At 44.3% G+C, this 18700-nt stretch overlaps 1 protein-coding gene across 1 annotated transcript in view; it reads left to right on the plus strand.

Moving 5' to 3' along the window:
- Positions 1–122: 122 nt before the first annotated feature.
- TTC17 (tetratricopeptide repeat domain 17) overlaps positions 123–18700 on the plus strand; it is a 65526-nt gene continuing 46948 nt past the window's right edge. Inside the window, exons 1-3 of the mRNA XM_075712785.1 lie at positions 123–359; positions 16790–16879; positions 18434–18603. Of these exons, the coding sequence (XP_075568900.1) occupies positions 144–359; positions 16790–16879; positions 18434–18603 (476 nt within the window). The 5' untranslated portion in view covers positions 123–143. The remainder of the gene's footprint in view (positions 360–16789; positions 16880–18433; positions 18604–18700) is intronic.

Genomic DNA, 18700 nt, shown 5'->3' on the forward strand with positions numbered 1-18700 from the left:
CCGGCTGCTGCCGCAGGGAGGGCCGGGCCACCCGCTCTGCCGCCGGGGCCGCCCCAGGGCCCGTCGCTGCCCCCGGTCCCTCCGGAGAGACGGCACCGCCCCGCAGCGGGAGGTGCCGCCCGCTCGGCCCTCCCCTTCCCAAAATGGCAGCGAGGGCGGTTCCGCTTCCGGGTGGTGCGGGCAGGCCGGGATTGGGGAAGATGGCGGCGGCAGGAGCGTCCGGGCGGGGCGGGCTGGGTCGAGCGTGGGTCTTCTCCGGCTGGGCCCTGGGCCTGTGCTCGCTGCTGGCCTCGGGGACGCGGCCCGCCGCCGCCACCACCCACTGGGTGGTCACCGAGGATGGGAAGATCCAGCAGCAGGTGAGGGGCGCGGGGAGCTGCCCACCGCCGCCGGCCCCGGCGGTCGCGGCCCGCTGCGGCGGCAGGGAGAGCCCCTGCCCGCGTCGCCGTTCACCCGCAGCCGCGGCCTGCCCCGAGCTGTGCGCGGCGGGGGGACGGGGCCTGTTGGCCCGGTGCGAAGCCCTGCCGGTCCGAAAGCCGCTGCGGCCGGCCGGGCGGCGGGCGGCCGCGGCACGGGGGTCTCCCGCGGCGAGCTGGCGTCGCTCGCGAAGCGTGGCTTGAGGTCGCCGGAGCCCCGGGGTGAGGCGGCGGGGGGGAGCGGTCGGTGGGTCTGAGCGAGCCGAGGAGCGCTTCTCACTGGAACCGTGTTTGGAGCAGCGGCGGTTCGTGCTTGCCGGCAGCCTCCCTGAAAGCCTTCGGCTCTTTTAGGCCGTGCTGCTGAGTAAGCGCGACGCCGGGGTCCTGCTCTGGTCGCGAAGGCAGCGGGAGCTCGGCCCTCGCCCGCACCGTGCGCTGTGAGCTTCCCGTGAGCTGGGAGCCCTCCCAGCGCCGGCGGGGCCGTCCGTCCCCGGGGCGCCCCGCCGGCTCCTTCGCCCCGGCTGGCGCAGCCCGAGTTATCAATGAGTTTGCCATTTTCCACGTCCCCGCCGCCCCCGCCCCGGCTGCTTTTCGTTCCTTCTGGAAGTGAGAAGGAGAAACGGTGCGGTGTCTGCTTGGTGCAGAAGCGCACGCGTGTCCTGTTCTGCAGCGATTTTGTGGGTTTAGTCAAAGCGTTTTGTTTTGATACCGGGCTGTGCCTTACGTTCACTAAGCGGCTTTTTCTGACTTGCTTTGCTCCCTCTTTGTTGCAAAGGGAGCAGCGCCAGAAATCCACTTTTACGTCAGAACTGCTTTGCTCGTAAGCAGAACTGCCAGATCGGTTTCCCTCTGGAGTGGAAGAGTTAATCGCTGTAGCAAGTAGTGTGGCCTTCCCCCCCCCAAAAAAAGAGTGTGGAGAGATGAGTGTCTGTTAACATCACCTTCCTTTTGTGAGAATTTTTGTTGGGCCCTCCTGTCAGAAAGCATCAGGTTCCTCGGACAGGTAGAACTGACTTTCTCTGCAGGAAGCCGCTGCTGTCTGTGTGGTTCTCAGCCACTTCAGCTGTCTCTGTGGATCCAGGCACTCTCTCACCCTACTTAATCATAAATTAATGAATAGCAATGCTTCTAGTGCTATCTCACCTCCTTTTTCCACTTTATGTAGTGGGGAAGTGGTGAGAGTATATGATAATGGTCTGAAAGTGTCTCTGTGTGTGTGTATATTAATTTACTATCAAATTTGTGTGAAGTGTTGATTTTGATTATTGCATGAAAAGCAGATGTGACTTGAAAAAATCTAATTAGCTAAAATGACTTGGAAATCTGATTAGCTAAACTCAACACTGATTTTAAGGACCGGCTTTTTACGATGTCAGTGAACTGATGGTACAGGTAGAAGCTTTCACTGTACCACTGCTAGGCAGTAAGCTATTCTGTTACAGTTACCAATGCTTTCTAAGCAGGGGCATTCCCACGTTCCATGTATAAAGTACTTAGTCTGTAACGGAGGTGATAAAATAATATCTGTGGAATAACTTCTCTTATCTGCATGGTCAAAATTAATCCATCCATTTCCAGCAAGGAAACTCAAATTATAAATATGGTATTATGTCAGTAGCTAGGATGTAGTGCTGCTAATTGTCCAGTGAGGTTTTTGTAATAAGATGTATTTCAGCATCTGTTACTGTCATCTCCCTGGCTCTTGTGAAAATGATACTTAAATTTGTGATTATTGCCAACCCTGTAGAGTACCTCTGAATTTAATTTTTTCCACCTATTTTTATTTTGGGGAATGAGAAGAGTGGGCATTTTCTAGAGTGAACTTGAATGTTGTTTTAAATACCAAAATGTCATTGTGGTTCAGTAGTTAGCAGCAAAACCAACAGATGTTCTTCGTTGTCCAGCAACAGGAAGGAATTATTATTGTCCCACTCTACACTGCACTGGTGTGGCCCCACCTCAAGTACTGTGCACAGTTTTGGGTGCCTCAATACAAGAACGACATCAAACTATTAGAGTGTGTCCAGAGGAGGCCGATCAAGATGGTGAAAGGTGTTGAGGGCAAGACTTACGATGAGTGGCTGAGGTCACTTGGCTTGTTCAGCTTGGAGAAGAGAAGGCTGAGGGGTGACCTCATCGCAGTCTACAACTTCCTCAAGGGGGGCAGCGGAGGGGAAGGTGCTGATCTCCTCTCTCTGGTGACCAGCGACAGGACACGAGGAAATGGAATGAGTCTGCGTTAGGGGAAGTTCAGATTGGATATTAGGAAAAGGTTCTTCACTGAGGGGGTGGTCGGTCACTGGAACAGGCTCCCTTGGGAAGCGGTCACAGTACCAAGCCTGTCAGAGCTCAAGGAGCATCTGGACAATGCTCTTAGTCATATGATTTAGTGTTAGGTAGTCCTGCGAGGAGCAGGGAGTTAGACTCTATGATCCTTATGGGTCCCTTCCAACCTGAGATATTCTATGATTCATTGGTAATGGGATGCTTCATAACTGATTTATCAGTTCATTGGTAGAACCACAATATTCCAAAATATTTGAGCTATCCTTCTCCTAATACCAAGACCTAAGTAGTTACTAACAGGATATAAGCCTAAAATTTCCCTGCAGAGCATCCCTTTGCTTTAATTTTTCAGAATATTCTTCATTGATCTGTATCATGAGAACTTCGGTTTTTACCAGTACACTTAGCCATTCAGTCCTTCTGTCCAGCTATTTTTACTTTGCACATTTTCACTGGGGCTTTTGTCCACATTCATCTCGGACTCTGGCTGTGCAGCTTCTTGTGTTTCTCTGCAGTGTCTGGCATTTCAGCTTCTCAACGTACGTAAAGCATTGCCTGCAATCTTATTGGCTTCTCTACTAGTTCTAATTTATCTACTCTCGTTTTGTAGAAAAATATTTTTGCATCGGGTTTTTCCATAGTACTCTAGACTCCTCCTTTGAACATCCAAGTATCGATCCATTGTGCTAGTTCTTGCTGCTTGCACAGCAGCACAAGTTTGAATTTTGAAGCACCTTACCTACTAGAAGATGGCTGCGTAAGTCAAGACTCACGTTTGGAATAAGCTTCAGCTACTGCTGGTTCGGATGCAATAACCTAAAGAGGGTCACAGAGTAATGCTGCCTGCCCTGCAGCTCAAAGCAGGGCCAGCTATAGATCCAGTCGTTGAGGGCCCTGCCTGGCTAAATTTTGCATCCAGGGGTGAGGATCTGATGACCTTGCTGGGCACCTGGTCCAGTGGTTGGCTGCCTTCAGTGTGAAATTTTTTTCATCTTTTCTAATCAGAATTTCCCATGTAGCAACAGATGTACGATACCTCTCACTGTCACACCTCAAGAAGAGTCTGGCTCCATCTTGTCTGTACCCTGCATTTAGGAAGCTGAAAACAGCAGCAATATCCCCCTGCAGCTGAGCCAGCCTGCTTCTCTTGGCTGCTCTGTGGGTTGTGTGCTCCAGGCCCCTCGCCACCTCGAATGGGCTTTGCTGGCCTTGAAATTGGGGGCAGAAAGCTGAAGCAGGTGCATTCTCCCGGGGGCCTGGTGGAGGGGGATAATCGCTCCCCTTGCCCTGCTGCCTCCAGCCGTGCTGCTGCAGCCCAAGATGCAGTTGGCTGCCTCAGCTGCAAGGGCACACTGCTGGCTCATCACCAACTTTTTCCCCACCAGAGCCCAAACGTCCTTTTCTGCAAAGCTGTTTTCTGTTCAGCCCCAGCCTTTCCTGCTGCATGGGGCTATTGCACCCCCAGGCACTGGGTTTGTGCTTGCTGTTGTGAGGTCCCTGTCAGCCCATTTCTCCAGCTCTCTAACCACAGCCCTGCCCTCCACTGTGGCCACCCCGGAGCTAAGCTTGCTGAGGTTCTTTTGTCCCCTGTTGTTAGCAAAGACACTAAACAGTGTTGGCCCTGGTATTGGTCCCTCAGGGATGCTGCTGGTGACCAGCCACTGTTGGACTTTGCACTGTTGATCACGACCCTTCCAGCACAGCAGTCACTAACTGGAAGTGGCTAATACTGTCTAGTGGTTAAAAGTGGTGGTATTAATTAGCATTTATATTATTTAATTTTAGAAATATTAGTGTTTTCAGTGTGAAACACATATTTAAAGATTGTCACCTTTTTACAGAGGGACAGGCTTAATCTTTCCTTGGACTGCCTGTGGTGGGTTGACCCTGGCTGGATGCCAATTGCCCACCAAAGCAGCTCTATCACTCCCCTTCTCCAGCTGGACAGGGGAGAGAAAATAAAAAGCATGTGGGTCGAGATAAGGACAAGGAGAGATCACTTGCCAATTGCCGTCACAGGCAAAACAGACTCAACTTGGGGAAATCAGTTTAATTTATTACCAGTCAGAGCAGGATAATGAGAAATAAAAACTAAATCTTAAAACACCTTCCCCTTACCCCTCCCTTTTTCCCAGGTTCAACTTCACTCCTGATTTTCTCTACCTCCTCCCCCTGAGCAGTGCAGAGGGACAGGGAGTGGGGGTTGCGGTCAGTTCATCACGCATTGTCTCTGCCGCTCCTTCCTCCTCAGGGGAGGACTCCTCACACTCTTCCCCTGCTCCAGCACAAGGCTCCCTCCCACGGGAGACAGTCCTCCATGAACTTCTCCAACGTGGGTCCTTCCCACGGGCTTCAGTTCTTCGCAAACTGCTCCAGCGTGGGTCCCTTCCCTGGGGTGCAGTCCTTCAGGAGCAGACTGCTCCAGCGTGGGTCCCCCACGGGGTCACAAGTCCTGCCAGCAAACCTGCCCCAGCGTGGGCTCCTCTCTCTCCACAGGTCCTGCCAGGAGCCTGCTCCAGTGTGGGCTTCCCACAGGGTCACAGCTTCATTTGGGCACACCCACCTGCTCCAGTGTGGGGTCCTCCATGGGCTGCAGGTGGATCTCTGCTTCACTGTTAACCCCCATGGGCTGGAGGGGGACAGCCTGCCTCACCATGGTCTTCACCATGGCTGCAGGGGAATCTCTGCTCCAGCGCCTGGAGCACCTCCTCCCCCTCCTTCTTCACCGACCTTGGTGTCTGCAGAGTCGTTCCTCTCACATATTCTCACTCCAGCTGCTGTTGTGCAGTTCCCCTTCCCCCCCCTTCTTAAATATGTTATCGCAGGGGCACTACCACTGTTGCTGATGGGCTCAGCCTTGGCCAGCAGCAGGTCCATCTTGGAGCCAGCTGGCATTGGCTCTATCAGACCTAAGGGAAGCTTCTGGCAACTTCTCACAGAAGCCACCCCTGTAGCCCCCCTGCTACCAAAACCTTGCCATGCAAACCCAGTACATTACTTCAGTGTGTCTGAATGAAGCCCATATAATTGATTAAGATGTGGGCAAAACTTAAGTAGTAGTAAGACTCAGACGTTTACCCTGCTAAATGGGCCACTAGCTGTGGATGTCCAGATAAGCACCAGTGACAAGTGACTTCCCTGCAGCTTTTAGTTTGCTACTGTGAACCTTGTCTTCCCTGTTACCAAAGTGTGCTATGCATAAGGAGCTGAAAGCAGAAGTTACAGATCCTGGCCAATATACAAAATATATCCGGAATCTGTTTGAGGGAAGAAGGGTGAGAGTATTTTATGTTATTGCCCTAAAATCTCAGCTAGCTGTTTCTTCTTATCGTGCAGCAAGGGTGTAAGCCTTTAATATGAGACTACATTCCAGTGAGATTTGTCTTCCTGTGGCATAAGACAGCTAGCAGTACCCTGACTGAGACTTGAGCTGGAGTTCTTAGTGGTATAACAACCTGGCAGGGGTGGCAAAATTAAGGCAAACCGAACAATTTTCTGTGTATCAGCAAGGTCTCACACAGTAAATGGGAGTGCTTGCTAAGTAGGCCCTGCTGTTCCAGTTTCCAGTGAGCATTTCTGAATGATGAAACAAATTAATTCCCAGCAGTGCATGTGACATTTCATCGTCTCAGTAAGCCATCAAGCGAAAAGCCGTCAAGCTGTATCTGTTGCTTTAGTAGCCTGTTTTCAGGTCAAATACATCATTCTCTGGATCAGTTCATGTTCTTTTGGTCTCAGTCCACCTTCAGATGTGTGTTCCTGCAAAGCCAGGGGCTGAGTAATCGTCTCCCTTTAATGAGATTATATCTGCTCAGTGCACATGTTCATAAGCCTTCTCATTTCACAACTTGCAGTATAAAGTTCAGGCTAATATATAACTGATCTTAGTGTTTGTCTGCCAGTAGGGAAACTAGCCACTCTACAGAAATACTAGTGTACCTCAAGAGAAGAGAGAAACTTGACGTAAAGAGGGGACAAACAAGTGACAGATTAAATGCAATGCAGGAAGCAGTTTCAGTAGTCATTCATGGCTTCACTGGTGGGGACCAGCTGCTATCACCTCTCAGAGACCTGGCGTATCAGAGCTGAGGTAGGATCTTTCTAAAGATCCCTTGATGGAGGCGATGAAAGCCAAGCAAGCTGGCAGGGACTCAGAGGACTAACTTTATGAGGACTACTATAAACGCTGAAAATGTCAGTTCTGAGTGACTAAACTAAAAGAAGCAAAGAAACTTCCCAAGCGGATGGTCCAAAGCAGGACTGGGGAAGTGTTGCCAGGAGCAGAGAGCCTCTGGCAAGGAATCTGAGTTGGCAAAAAGTTGGTTTGTTTTTCATGCGCTGTCATGTGTTTTGAAGTTTGTTAGAGATGATCTGGAGAAGACAGTGAACAAGCAATGCTGGCTAGCCTGTTCGGGGCTAAGAAGACTAACTGCTCAATAAATGTGACATCTGAATTTCATGCAGTGCAGTAGAGTGCTTAATTCTGGCTTAGTACAAGTGAAGAGGGGAGACATGACCTAACAGTTGCTCGATTGGTTGCAGCTTTGAATACGACTGTGCCTCGAGTTGCAGCAAAGCAAGATGATTCATGGATGCCTTTAGAATTGGTTAATGTATTACTGATGTCTATCATTTGACTGCACGTGTGTGCTAATAGGTTGAGATGAGAACAGTGGTCCATACACTCAAGACTAGAGGAAAAGCAGCCATCCAAACCCGAGGAAAGCTGAAAATCTAGTGCAGCCAAATAAAAAGCTATTTGCTGCTTACGAAAGCACCTTCCGCAATATATTAAGCAGTCAGTCCTATCTTGAAAATGACAGATGGATGTTTGCTTTGCTCTTTCTCTAAAGGTCAGTTTACTTGGCGATATGACCTCTTTCTTGACTGAATTTCTTATCCTTCTAAGTCTGTTGTGTGCTAAACAAACAAAAAAATAATGTTGTTTCTTATTGAAGTGTGTAATGTAGCATGCCTTCCCCAAAACAGTTGTCAGTGTCTCTTCATGAGCGTGTGAAAAAAAACCTAGGCTGGCTGTTGGTGTGAGTCTACTGCAGTTCATTAGATGTCATCCAAGCCCAAGGTGATGAGCTGAAGCATGATGGTTTTGAAGCATAGGTCAGCTTATCCTCAGGAAAAGGGAAACTTGTTCTGTTTTAAAACTTCTCTCTTGATCACCGAAAGACTGTGGGATTTAGGCTTTCCTCTAGTGTGACAAATGATATTTTTTTTAAAAAATTCACTTTGAATTTTCTGCCTTTTCATGAGTATATTTGAAAAGTTTGAACCTGAACATTTTGTGTAGTGAATGGCTGAGACGCTTAACGTCCTTGTCCCCAATGGGGTGCTGCTGACCTAGAACTGCACTTCACCAGCGCTGCCTGCTCACAGGGGAGCGCAGGCTCCGTCTTTCTGTATCGCTGTGAAGGTCACAGCTAGATCCAAATTTGATAAAAATAGGCCTTGTGGTCGCCCTTATGTGGAGTGCAGTCAGAAATGCAAATTTTTTGTTCTTTTGGGGCGGTGGTGGAGGAGAAGTAGCTTTCACTGTTCTCAACTCACCAGTGAAAGATTTGCATCTGAGGTGGAGGAGCTAAGATGCAGATCCGAAGGGCTCCTGAAATACAGCTGTCGGTGCCCCTCATGCCTGCCACAGTTTAGCACGTAACCTTATGCCAGGTTTTGACTGCTGACAGCAAAGCTTTAAAACAAAAATGTCTGGATTTAGCCCAGCATAGTAATAAACGCCAAGGTGGTTCAGTTTGTAAGTCCAGAAGGTCCCATTAGTGGCTCTGACCCCGTGTAGGCACTGTGTCCTGCTTGTTCCTCTGCTCCTGATAATTCCGTACAGCCTTTGTCCTCCAGGCACAGGGTGGCTCCCAGGTCCCATTTCTCTTAGCATCCTCACACTTTGGTTTCCTGGCCTCTCATCCTGTTTTCCGTCACTTTTAAAATAAGGGTAGGACAAACTGACAGGATAATATGAATCAACTGTTCAAAACTGATTATTCTGTGGTGAAAGCTGTGCTTGGTACCTGGCATGCCTTCCCCGTATTGCGAGCTTCACAGCAAAAAGATAGCCTGGAAGTGGCCCAAGCCCATGTTTGCATGAAGGTCCCATCAAAGCCCAAAAGAGCAAAGTCAGGGAGACTGTGAAATCCACTGTTACTTCATGTAGCTGAACTCTCTTTTTTGTTGTTGGGTTTTTTTTTTTAGACATTTAAAGCTGAATCCCTACCTGTTACTAACCAGTTAGGAAATGAGAACCATGGTATAAAGTGCCCACCCTAAAAATGCATCACTGGATAAAGTAATTTCCCTTAAAGTTTAACCGGAAAAACTAATGGGTTGTCTGCTGTTCATTTGCTGAAGAAATTACTGCTCAGGGTTAACCTTTTTTAGGTATCCTGTAAGTCGAATTAGTATTTTTCCGTTTCTGTACTTTCAACATTAGAACACTTAATATTTTTAGGATTTGGCAGTGAGCAGGCAGCAGGAACCAGTCTGCCTTTATGAAAACAAGTACTTGTTCATACAGATGTATGTGAGTGATCTCTCCATCTCTTGTTTTGATTCAGCTGAGTGTATGGCTGGCATGTTTTGCTGCTGTAGAATATAAACCTTAGCTAGAATATACACGTTGGAAATTTGGTTTGTACCTCTAAGTATGACCAACAACACATTGCAGACAAGTGTTGTTACAAATAAAGTCTTGTTTTCCTTTGATGTTTTTACATCTGTTATCTGTGATACTGATAATTTGGCGCGCTCTCTGGAAGTGATCTCAGTTGAGCAGACCTGTTCAGTAATAGTACAACTTTGTTAGGTTTTACGTTTGAAGTGCTATAAGTGTTTAAAATTCCTGTTTTCCCTGTCGCACAGCTACTCTTAATAATATCCAAACACCTAATGCTGTTTGTGAACAGATTCTGCAGCTGAAAGCTTTTTAAATGGCTCAATACTTACTATAAAAACTCAATTCAACATCATCTTTCTGTGAGAATTTTTCAGTGATGTCCCTTGGAACAAGTATCTTCTGACACTCCTTGCTCACCATTTGGATAAGCCAAAGCATATATTTTCCAGTTTTGTAGCTTGTCTTGTACTGAAACCTACACAGAATTTTTTGTAGCTCTTTCAGAAATGCCGTTGTAGCATCATGTTGGAGTGTAGAGTATCTCAAGACAGCAAGAACATAGCAAAAGGCAAGCATCAGTTTTTAGATCCTTCACTCCCACTTGAGACTGCAAGGAGTTCCAGGCTATTTGAGTGGAAATTGCCTTCATTTCACAAGTAGTGACAGAAGATCCACTACCTATAAAACAAGCCTATAAAACAAGTATGAGGAGCCCATTTTGCTGTACACCATCATTTGATGTAGTATCTTTTCCAGCTTCTTTCTGTCGTAATCTGCCTTCTGCCTATAGTAGAATGCTTTTAGGACATGCAGAGGCACTAACAGATGTTCCAGTTTTGGTGTTCCTGTGCCTCAGTTAACAGTGGAATTTCCACAGTACTTTAAAAAAAACCTTACCTAAAAATAGTTGACTGAGGCATTCATTGACCCTCTTTTTAAAACTTTACTTCCTGGTGCGATATAACTGGATTGTGGGGAAAAGTATACCAGGAGGTTTGGCAAAACTTACAAGTCTAATTATTCAGAGACTTTGATATATGCAGGTAACACAGGAGGCTCTCTGAAGGGTTTGATTCGACTCTGATGTCTTTTTTTGTTACACAAATTCTGTGTGTTTCTTGCTGAATCAGGTTCTTGATGTACTTTGTGACAGTGAATAAATTTGAACTGTGCTTTATAAAGAAACTTTCACCTTTGGGCAAAGTTGAACAGAGAGCACTTATTCTAAAAGTGGTTTACTGGCAGGCTTTCTGCAGTGTAGCTATAGCAGCCATCAGAGGTTCAAGGAAAGCTTTTCAGCACTATTTTTTTTCCTGTTTACTGTGTTTGAATTGAAGTCAGATTCTTGCATTTCAAGCACTTCATCTTGAATGTCACAGTTTCAGCACTTTGGAGGAAGAGTAACTGAATGTGGTGCTTTGCCATCAGCCTGACGCTTTGAGTTAAAAATGAGTAAGTTGGAACAAGCATCTGTTCTGGTGCAGGAGTCTCCACTCTCCTCGCCACGAAGCTGTAGGTGCTCTGCAGGTTGATGTCTGTTCCATTTCATCCTGCCAGAGTCTTGTGGGAAGTTGCTTACATTTTGCAAAAGATGAGGTAAATCACAATAGCCGTCTGTTTTTCACTCATCTGACTCTCCTAATCAGATACTGAGGCACAACAGATGGTGCATGAAGGGATGAAGGATCTATAGTATTAGCAGGCAGCTGTCCTATATCGCATAAAAGCGAAGCTACCATTTCTAATGCAATTTGAATTTATGCTAACATCCTCAGCTCCTGTCTTAAACATGACAGGAAGCATCAAATGTGAAGTGGTTTTTAACATTGGGGGTGGGGAGGGTGGTGTTTCTGCAACTTTCTGCGTGGCAGGGAAGAGACTGTAACACACTAAAGTGAGACCAAGTCCTGCCTGGCAGTAGATTCAATCCTAAGGTAAAAATAAGCATCTGAGAACACCTGGATTGCAGCTGTTATAGTGTTGAAATAAAACATGACAGCTTTTAAATAACACCTGCCCTCTAATAAGGTTTTAACTGTTAAAGTCAGACCTATGCTAGTTTCCAAAGCAAAGTTTTGTTCTGTTTTCCTTACTAGTTAGTTGTTTAAAAACTGACATTAAATGCAAACACTGTAACCACACACATATTCAGCAGTGCTCAGAACAAATACAAACTTTTATTCATTCCAGCAGTCCCAGGACTGTATCGTCAGCAAGTCTGGTGAAGCTTAGTAAGCCACGTTACACCCTTTATATCACAGCCGGAGGCTTTCAGTACACGATTCTTCACAAATACCCGAGCTGTCATAAAAGAGGGGAACTATGGCCGTGAGCTAGTAAATACATACCGTTTGTACTGTAAGATCATATGCAATTGTGGATATAATGTGCTCTGTCCTCCAAATGATCCAGTACTGTTCAAGCTGCTTACTGTTTTCTGTCTAAAGAAATATTTTCTCTAATGGATGCCATGAGGATGTAGTTCAACTGTGCAAAGGCAACAGACATAAAGAAAAGAAAAATAAGTTGATATTTTACCCAGAACTTCTCTGGTGGAACCAGCCTCTTCTTGCTTTGTTTTAGATACTTTCTTGAAACTGGAGGCATTTCCACAAGCAGATCAGTCTCTGGGTGACTATTAGAGGCGGCGAGTGTCTGTAAGAGCACAAGCATGACGTGAGACTGAATGAAACCAGTATCTTCTAAAATCTACCTAGAGTCTTCAGAGTATTTTTCTTGTGGGAAGGAAGGGGTAAAATCCAGAGCAGTCTCCAGGTATTCATCAAATATGTTTTATTTGGACTATTGTATTTCCGACTACAGAATTATTTGACAGGTGAGTGAAGCTCTTGAGGGCTTTTCCAAATCTTTGGGGTGTGTTGTCATCTCTTTGAATTTTTCTAAGCAGTAGCCCATGGGAAAGTTCTGACATGTCTTATGTTTTTATTCAGGGTACAGTTTTCTGGGTTTTGGGATATGGCTGCACTGGAAAGCAGGAAGGTGCTAGGTGGCACTCGAGTATGAGCAGCATCAGCAGCAAGGACGGGGCAAAGTGTGAGCACCCAGGTGGCAAGCCCTGCAGGGCTCTGAGTGTGCATTCTCCATTTCAGCATGTGCTGCTGCCCACTTTCTTTACCACTGCTGCTACTGTTAACCTCTGCTGTGTAGGTTATGCAGATATTATATTTTTGTTTGCTACCTGCTTGCTGTGCTAAATTCTTCATGAGATGGCATTACTACCCTTGATGACAAATGCAGTATTAGTGCTCTTCACAGCTGAGTAGATCAGCTTTGTCTTTTTCCACCTGTAGAAACAGCTGGCACTGTAAAAGAAAAAGTGTTTGATCTGGGGAGGGATGTTTTAAAAAGGTGGGTAGTGAACCAGAAGTCTTGACGGTATTGCTGGCTGCATCTTAGAGGAACAGGTTGCAGTTTGAGAGCCATGTGGCTGTTGCTATGGAGAGGGGGATGATGAAGTGCTCACCTGAGGCCAATTCAGACTCACCTGCTGATCTGGCTGAAAACTAATTGTTTAATCTTTCAAGTTATTTTTCAGCTGAATTGGCTGGCCTGTTTCTCAGTGGAGCGATAAGATTACAGGTAGTAAGAAAAGGGAGAATTCCCCTACTTGGCAGAAGGGTGATTTTTTGGATCAGTGTAAGCAGATCAGGAAATTGCACTTTAAATTCTATGAAATTCTTAAGTTTGAGCACCATCATCCTCCAAACTGATGCCTGTTGAAAGCTGAGTTGACATTATTTTCCTCATTTGCAGGCACGATACCATAAGATCTCCTGTGGTTTTCAATTAAGAATCTGTTTTCTTTTGTGTCATATAGCATTTTTTTTTAGATCTGAATGCTTTTTATTTCCTCAGTTATCATTTTGTAATGCCTTCATATTATAAATGTATAAACTGAAGAGTATAAGAATTGATACAGCATATTTGGCTCACTTTTACCAGCTGCCAAAAGCACTAAGAATGCATTGGATGTGCTGGCTCAAGTTTCCTCTGCAAACCTTGCGTGATTGTCCAGTGTAGCTGCTTAATTTTTCCATTCAAATTCTTTTTCCAAAATTAGTGCACCTAAAATGGATTTTTATTTTTAGGAGCTAATAATAGTCTTTACTCTGCTAATTTCTTGCAGTGGAAGTCTTGAACTTCAGAGTCAGAAATGATCAAATGTAAATAAATGTAAGGTTGGATTTACTACTAAAATTTTTGTTTTAGAGCTTTTTGTTTATGCACTGCATTGGACTTCAAGAAATAATGACTGCTAAGGTTATTTAATAATATTAGCTTTCTACTGGTTGAAGGGTTTTGCTATTATTAGAAAGTGCTCATTTGCTGCTGACAAACTGAGGCAAGATCTGGAAGTGAAAATCTGAAGACTAAAGAAAAATATCATGCATGGAGCTTAACTTGAGATGATTTCCTGGTGGATTGACATAACTTTATGAATGAGTTCAGCGACATTGCTGTTTGATTGTTGTTGTCACTTTGATTTCTGCTGGCAGGTAATAGCTGGTAGGAATTTGGTACTTGTGTTGCTTTTCTGTCAACCTGTGCGCACTGGGTTGGTAGCATACCACTACAAATCCCCAAACACTAAATTCAGACCTAATTCTCATAAGTCTGTTTTAGCGAAAGTTAAAAACAGAAGTTGTCCCCAAATATCATTCTGTTCCTGAATGAATGATAAGCCAAGATCCTTCATCTTTCAGAGTAAGTCTTTCTAAATGGTGATGCCTGCATAACTTTCTGCGAAAAATCGCTCCCCAAATGCAGTTTGTCACTGAAAGTGGAGCTGATAGTTGACTTTGCTCTCAGTGACTGTGTAGCATCATGCAAGCAGCCTTTAGATGTCAGAGGAACAGTGCTATTTTGGAATGGGTGATTAAATGCTTTAAACAGAGTAAAAATTTCCCTTATTTTCTTTGCAAATTCATCTCTCATTTGCTTGCATGTACCACAGTAGTTTCTCTAGCAAATGAGACATGAACAAGTGCTACATTCAGTGCATAACTCTGGGTTTGTGTGCAACCAATTCAAAGTGAGGTGTGGCCCATAAGAGGAAATATGAAATATGACTGTAAGTAAAATGCTGTAGACTAATACTTCAACTAACAACATTGTTAGTTTTTTGATGTGGTATTTTCTGTGCTTCTCTGGATCCTTGCGAATACTTGGTCACCCTTTATTGGCAACAGTTAAATCCATAATCTCCAAATTCATAGTGTAAAAATTAACTAGTGTCAGTAGCACCTATTATTTTCTGTTCATCCAGTGATATAAGAGAATTAATTTGCTAAGGCAGAAAATGAGTTACGTGTAAATATCTGGACTGTGTAGGTAGCCACCTCCCAAAATGGCTCCATACTAAAAGAAGCAGTTCAGCTTTTGATTTGGAAAGGAATACTTAGCCAAATTTAGCCAAAACCACCCTTAGGGTTTTCTTGGGGGGGGAGATAAAAGGAACAAATATTTTCATCTTGGAGGGTAGGATCCTTACTCAGTAGAGAGGCTTGCAAGGAACGTAGGCTTCACAGTCAGTAGTCCAAAGAAAGTATATTTGAGCTTTGAGCCAAGAAAATGTGGCCCAAGGCTTAATCTGTTGACCGGACACATTAAAATGGCCAGGAAATCTGCTGTTGTCCTGCTGGAGATCTGGTTCTCTGCTGTAAGAGAGAGTCCCAGAAACGTGTGCAATTTTTTTTGAAAGTTGACAAAAAATGAAGAGCTGAAGCTCGGGAGGTTCTCCTGCACATGTACATATGGCAAACTTTTCCATTAAATTTTAATGTCACCAAGTTTGGACAGATATCATGGGGGTGGACAGCCCATGTAGAGGTATCAGCACTAACACACAGGTAGTGCTTACATCTTTATGCAGTAGCTAGTTCCATATCCTGAAGGCTTGAATGGAAACTGAACAGATCCGGGAACATCTTGGTGTAGAACATTTACCATAACAGTCATTATGTAAAAATGCGAGATCATAGAATCGTTTAGGTTGGAAAAGACCTTTAAGATCATTCAGTCCAACCATTAACCTACACTACCAAGTCTACTCTAAACCAATCAAGGGTAGACTAGACTAAACCATGTCCCAAAGTGCCACATCTACCCGTTTTTTGAACACTTCCAGGGATGGTGACTCCACCACCTCTCTGGGCAGCCTGTTCCAATTCTTGACCACCCTTTCCGTAAAGAAATTTTTTCCTAATTTCCAACCTAAACCTCCCCTGGCGCAGCTTAAGCCCATTTCCTCTCATCCTATCGCTAACTACTTGGGAGAAGAGACCAACACCCACCTCACTACAACCTTCTTTCAGGTACTTGTAGACCATTTACCATAACAGTCATTATGTAAAAATGCGAGATCTTGCTGTTGTTGTCACCCTTCATCCTTTCATTCTGTCATCACATATTCCTGTCCATTTCCTTGCTTCTGTTCTCATACTCATTGAATCCTCCATGAGCTAATTTAATTTACTGGTTCAGATGAAGCAACCGATAGGGGATTACATCCTGTTCAACTACTGAGTTTGAGTCAGCTCACAGGAGAGCCTGGTGGGCACCAGAGCTGACATGCGGGACTAACTGGTATTGCACTGACAGATTGAAGGAAACAGGGCTGGAAGCCTGGAGGTGAGCCTTTCAGCTGTGGTGAGCCGTTGGATCAGCTCAGCTGCTCATATACCACCTTCTCGATTGTAGTGACTGTCCCCCACCCGTTCAGGCAGCAGAATTGATTTGGTACGAGGACAAGGCTGGGGTATTTCAGCTGTGAAGTGCCATAGCTTACTGAGCCCAGTGAGGGACCGGTAAAGGTAACCACTCTTGTCTGTGACTTACCCATAATGTCGCTCTTCATTGAGCTGCCAACTCTTGTACATAGCTATGGAAGCTGTAGCATGGTCTTCTGTAACAGAGTTGTCAGTCTTCGTCTGCTTGCCTCTTGATTTTGTTCATTTACGTCTTAATCCCAAAGGCAATAGATCTTAATGCTAGGCCGGTGTGTTAAATAGTTGCATGGAGGGGATGACTTGAAGCTTAAGTACTTTATGCCTATTGAGGGACATGGTGGAGGAATTTTAAAGCTATAAAAGAAAATAGGTTATTGTGATTGCAATTTAAGGTATCTGGTATTTCAGCAGTAGGTAATCTTAATAATATTTGTTATGAGAAATTTACTTGCCTCTTACGCTTAGAATTTGTGTGCCTGAATAAACTAAAATAGGTTTAAAATTAAAGCATGGTTTGAATTGGATTCTCAAATAACAATGTTATTTGAAGTACAGATTTAAATTATGGACATATGAATGCTGAATGGACAGAAAACCTCTGAACAGACAAACTGTAGTTGAATGAACATAACTTCTTACCTTTTAAAATCATGTTAATTAGGAGAATATCTTGCATGATGGACTGTTGAAATGTCTTACAGGTGGATTCACCAATGAACTTGAGGAACCCACATGATCTGGTAATACTAATGAGACAAGAAACAACAGTTAACTACCTCAAAGAACTGGAGGTAAAGCATAATGTTAAGTACTAACTAATTTCTGAAAATACAGATTCCCCCCCCCCCACCCCCCCCCCCCCGGGTTTTTAGTGATAGATATAGATGGGGAACAGAAGTCAGTATTGGTGTAATTCTGCTTCAGTGAAAGGATGAAGAATTCTTCATCTTTCAAGAATTTTGTGCCTCACGTTTCTCAGCTGGTTATGATTGTCCCCAGTTGCATCATTCCCTGTTGTTATCCATAAATCCTAACATTTTTAAAGTCAAGTCATTTAGGTACTGGATTCTGTTGCTTACTACTATGTTCCAGAAGAACACAGAGCAGGTCACCTCTGTTTTTCTTCAAGCCCATTTATTATTGAAAAAGGGTCTGAGAACACCCTTTTGAAAAGGGCTTTAATGAACTTCAAACTGGTAACTTAAACTAAATATAATATGGGCTGGGTGAGCTAACAGCTCACAGCCTTTCTTCTGGCCATGCACTCCTTTCTCTTGTGCTAGCTTTGGTTTTGTCAGATGAGCATAGCTAGCTAACTGGGAAGTTAGATGAGCACCAGAGGTAGCTTTAGGTGACTAGGAGAAGTGGAAGGGAGGAAGAAAAGTAGGGCTGCCCCTTGTGTGACTGTGTTCAGCCATTCTTTCTCACCGAGGTATACTGATTTTTTGTGGTAATGGACATTTTTTACCTGTGGATGAAACAATAGCTGTACGCTTTTCAGGACATGGGTTGTGGGTTTGGAAATTACTAATATACACTTTGTGGCATACAAATAACTTTCAACGGAAGTTATCTATTGTAAGATCTTGTACAAATCACTACTACTGTATCTCTAGTATTGCATAGTAGTGTGTAATCAAATGTGTATGGCTTTAATTAAAAATGCAAATTTTCTCCTCATTTCACATATACAAATCCTTATGATATTTAACGGGTTTTCAGTTTGCAGATGGAGGTGAGAATTAAATACAGCTTACTGTGCTGGGACAGATTGTTAGTCCATTCACTCCTCATGGTAATCAATACCTATGAGCTTTATGGGGCAAAAGTTAGCTCCTAAGGCACATCATAAGCTGATCTGTAGAAATTAGTCTCAATTCTTGCATTAGCCTGCCACCTTAGTTGTACTTAGCACACTGAATGGTTAAGAAGTTAATTTTTTTTGCAATCTCTAATATTATTTCCATGAGGTCTTATGGTGGAAGAAAAGGGTCCAAATATGGAAAGGTTGATGTACTGTTATAACAACTATTTCTTCTTTTTCTGAATGGCCTACCCTGAATTTGGAATGCTATTGGCCCTCTTTTTAGGTACAACAGGAGAAATAAGGGCCTGTCCAAGTCGTATTATCCCCAATGAAAGTATTTATATTCCATCTAAATCAAAAAATGTCCTACAGATGTTATAAAATATAGGGAAATACACCCAAAATTTGAAGAGAATGCTTTAGATTTTCCTCAAATGGACTTTGTTTTAAGGAAAAAGTTGGATTGTTCAGCTCCTAGCAACTATAGTTTGTTTTCGTCAGTATACATTCTTCTGTTTCCTTTTTTTTATTCCTACAGAAACAGTTAGTTGCTCAAAAGATTCATATAGAGGAAAATGAGGACAGAGACACAGGGCTGGAACAAAGGCATAATAAAGAGGATCCGGACTGCATTAAAGCAAAGGTGCCCTTGGGGGACCTAGATCTATACGATGGCACGTACATCACCTTAGAGAGCAAAGATATCCGGTAATAAGATGCTTTATATTTTAAGATTTTTACGAAAAAAAAAACGAAAAAATCAACAAAACCTCTAAATGCAAGTAAAAAGAAAAATACTATCACT

Source organism: Pelecanus crispus, chromosome 6 (assembly GCF_030463565.1).
Source record: "Pelecanus crispus isolate bPelCri1 chromosome 6, bPelCri1.pri, whole genome shotgun sequence".
Classification (NCBI taxonomy): Eukaryota; Metazoa; Chordata; class Aves; order Pelecaniformes; family Pelecanidae; genus Pelecanus; species Pelecanus crispus.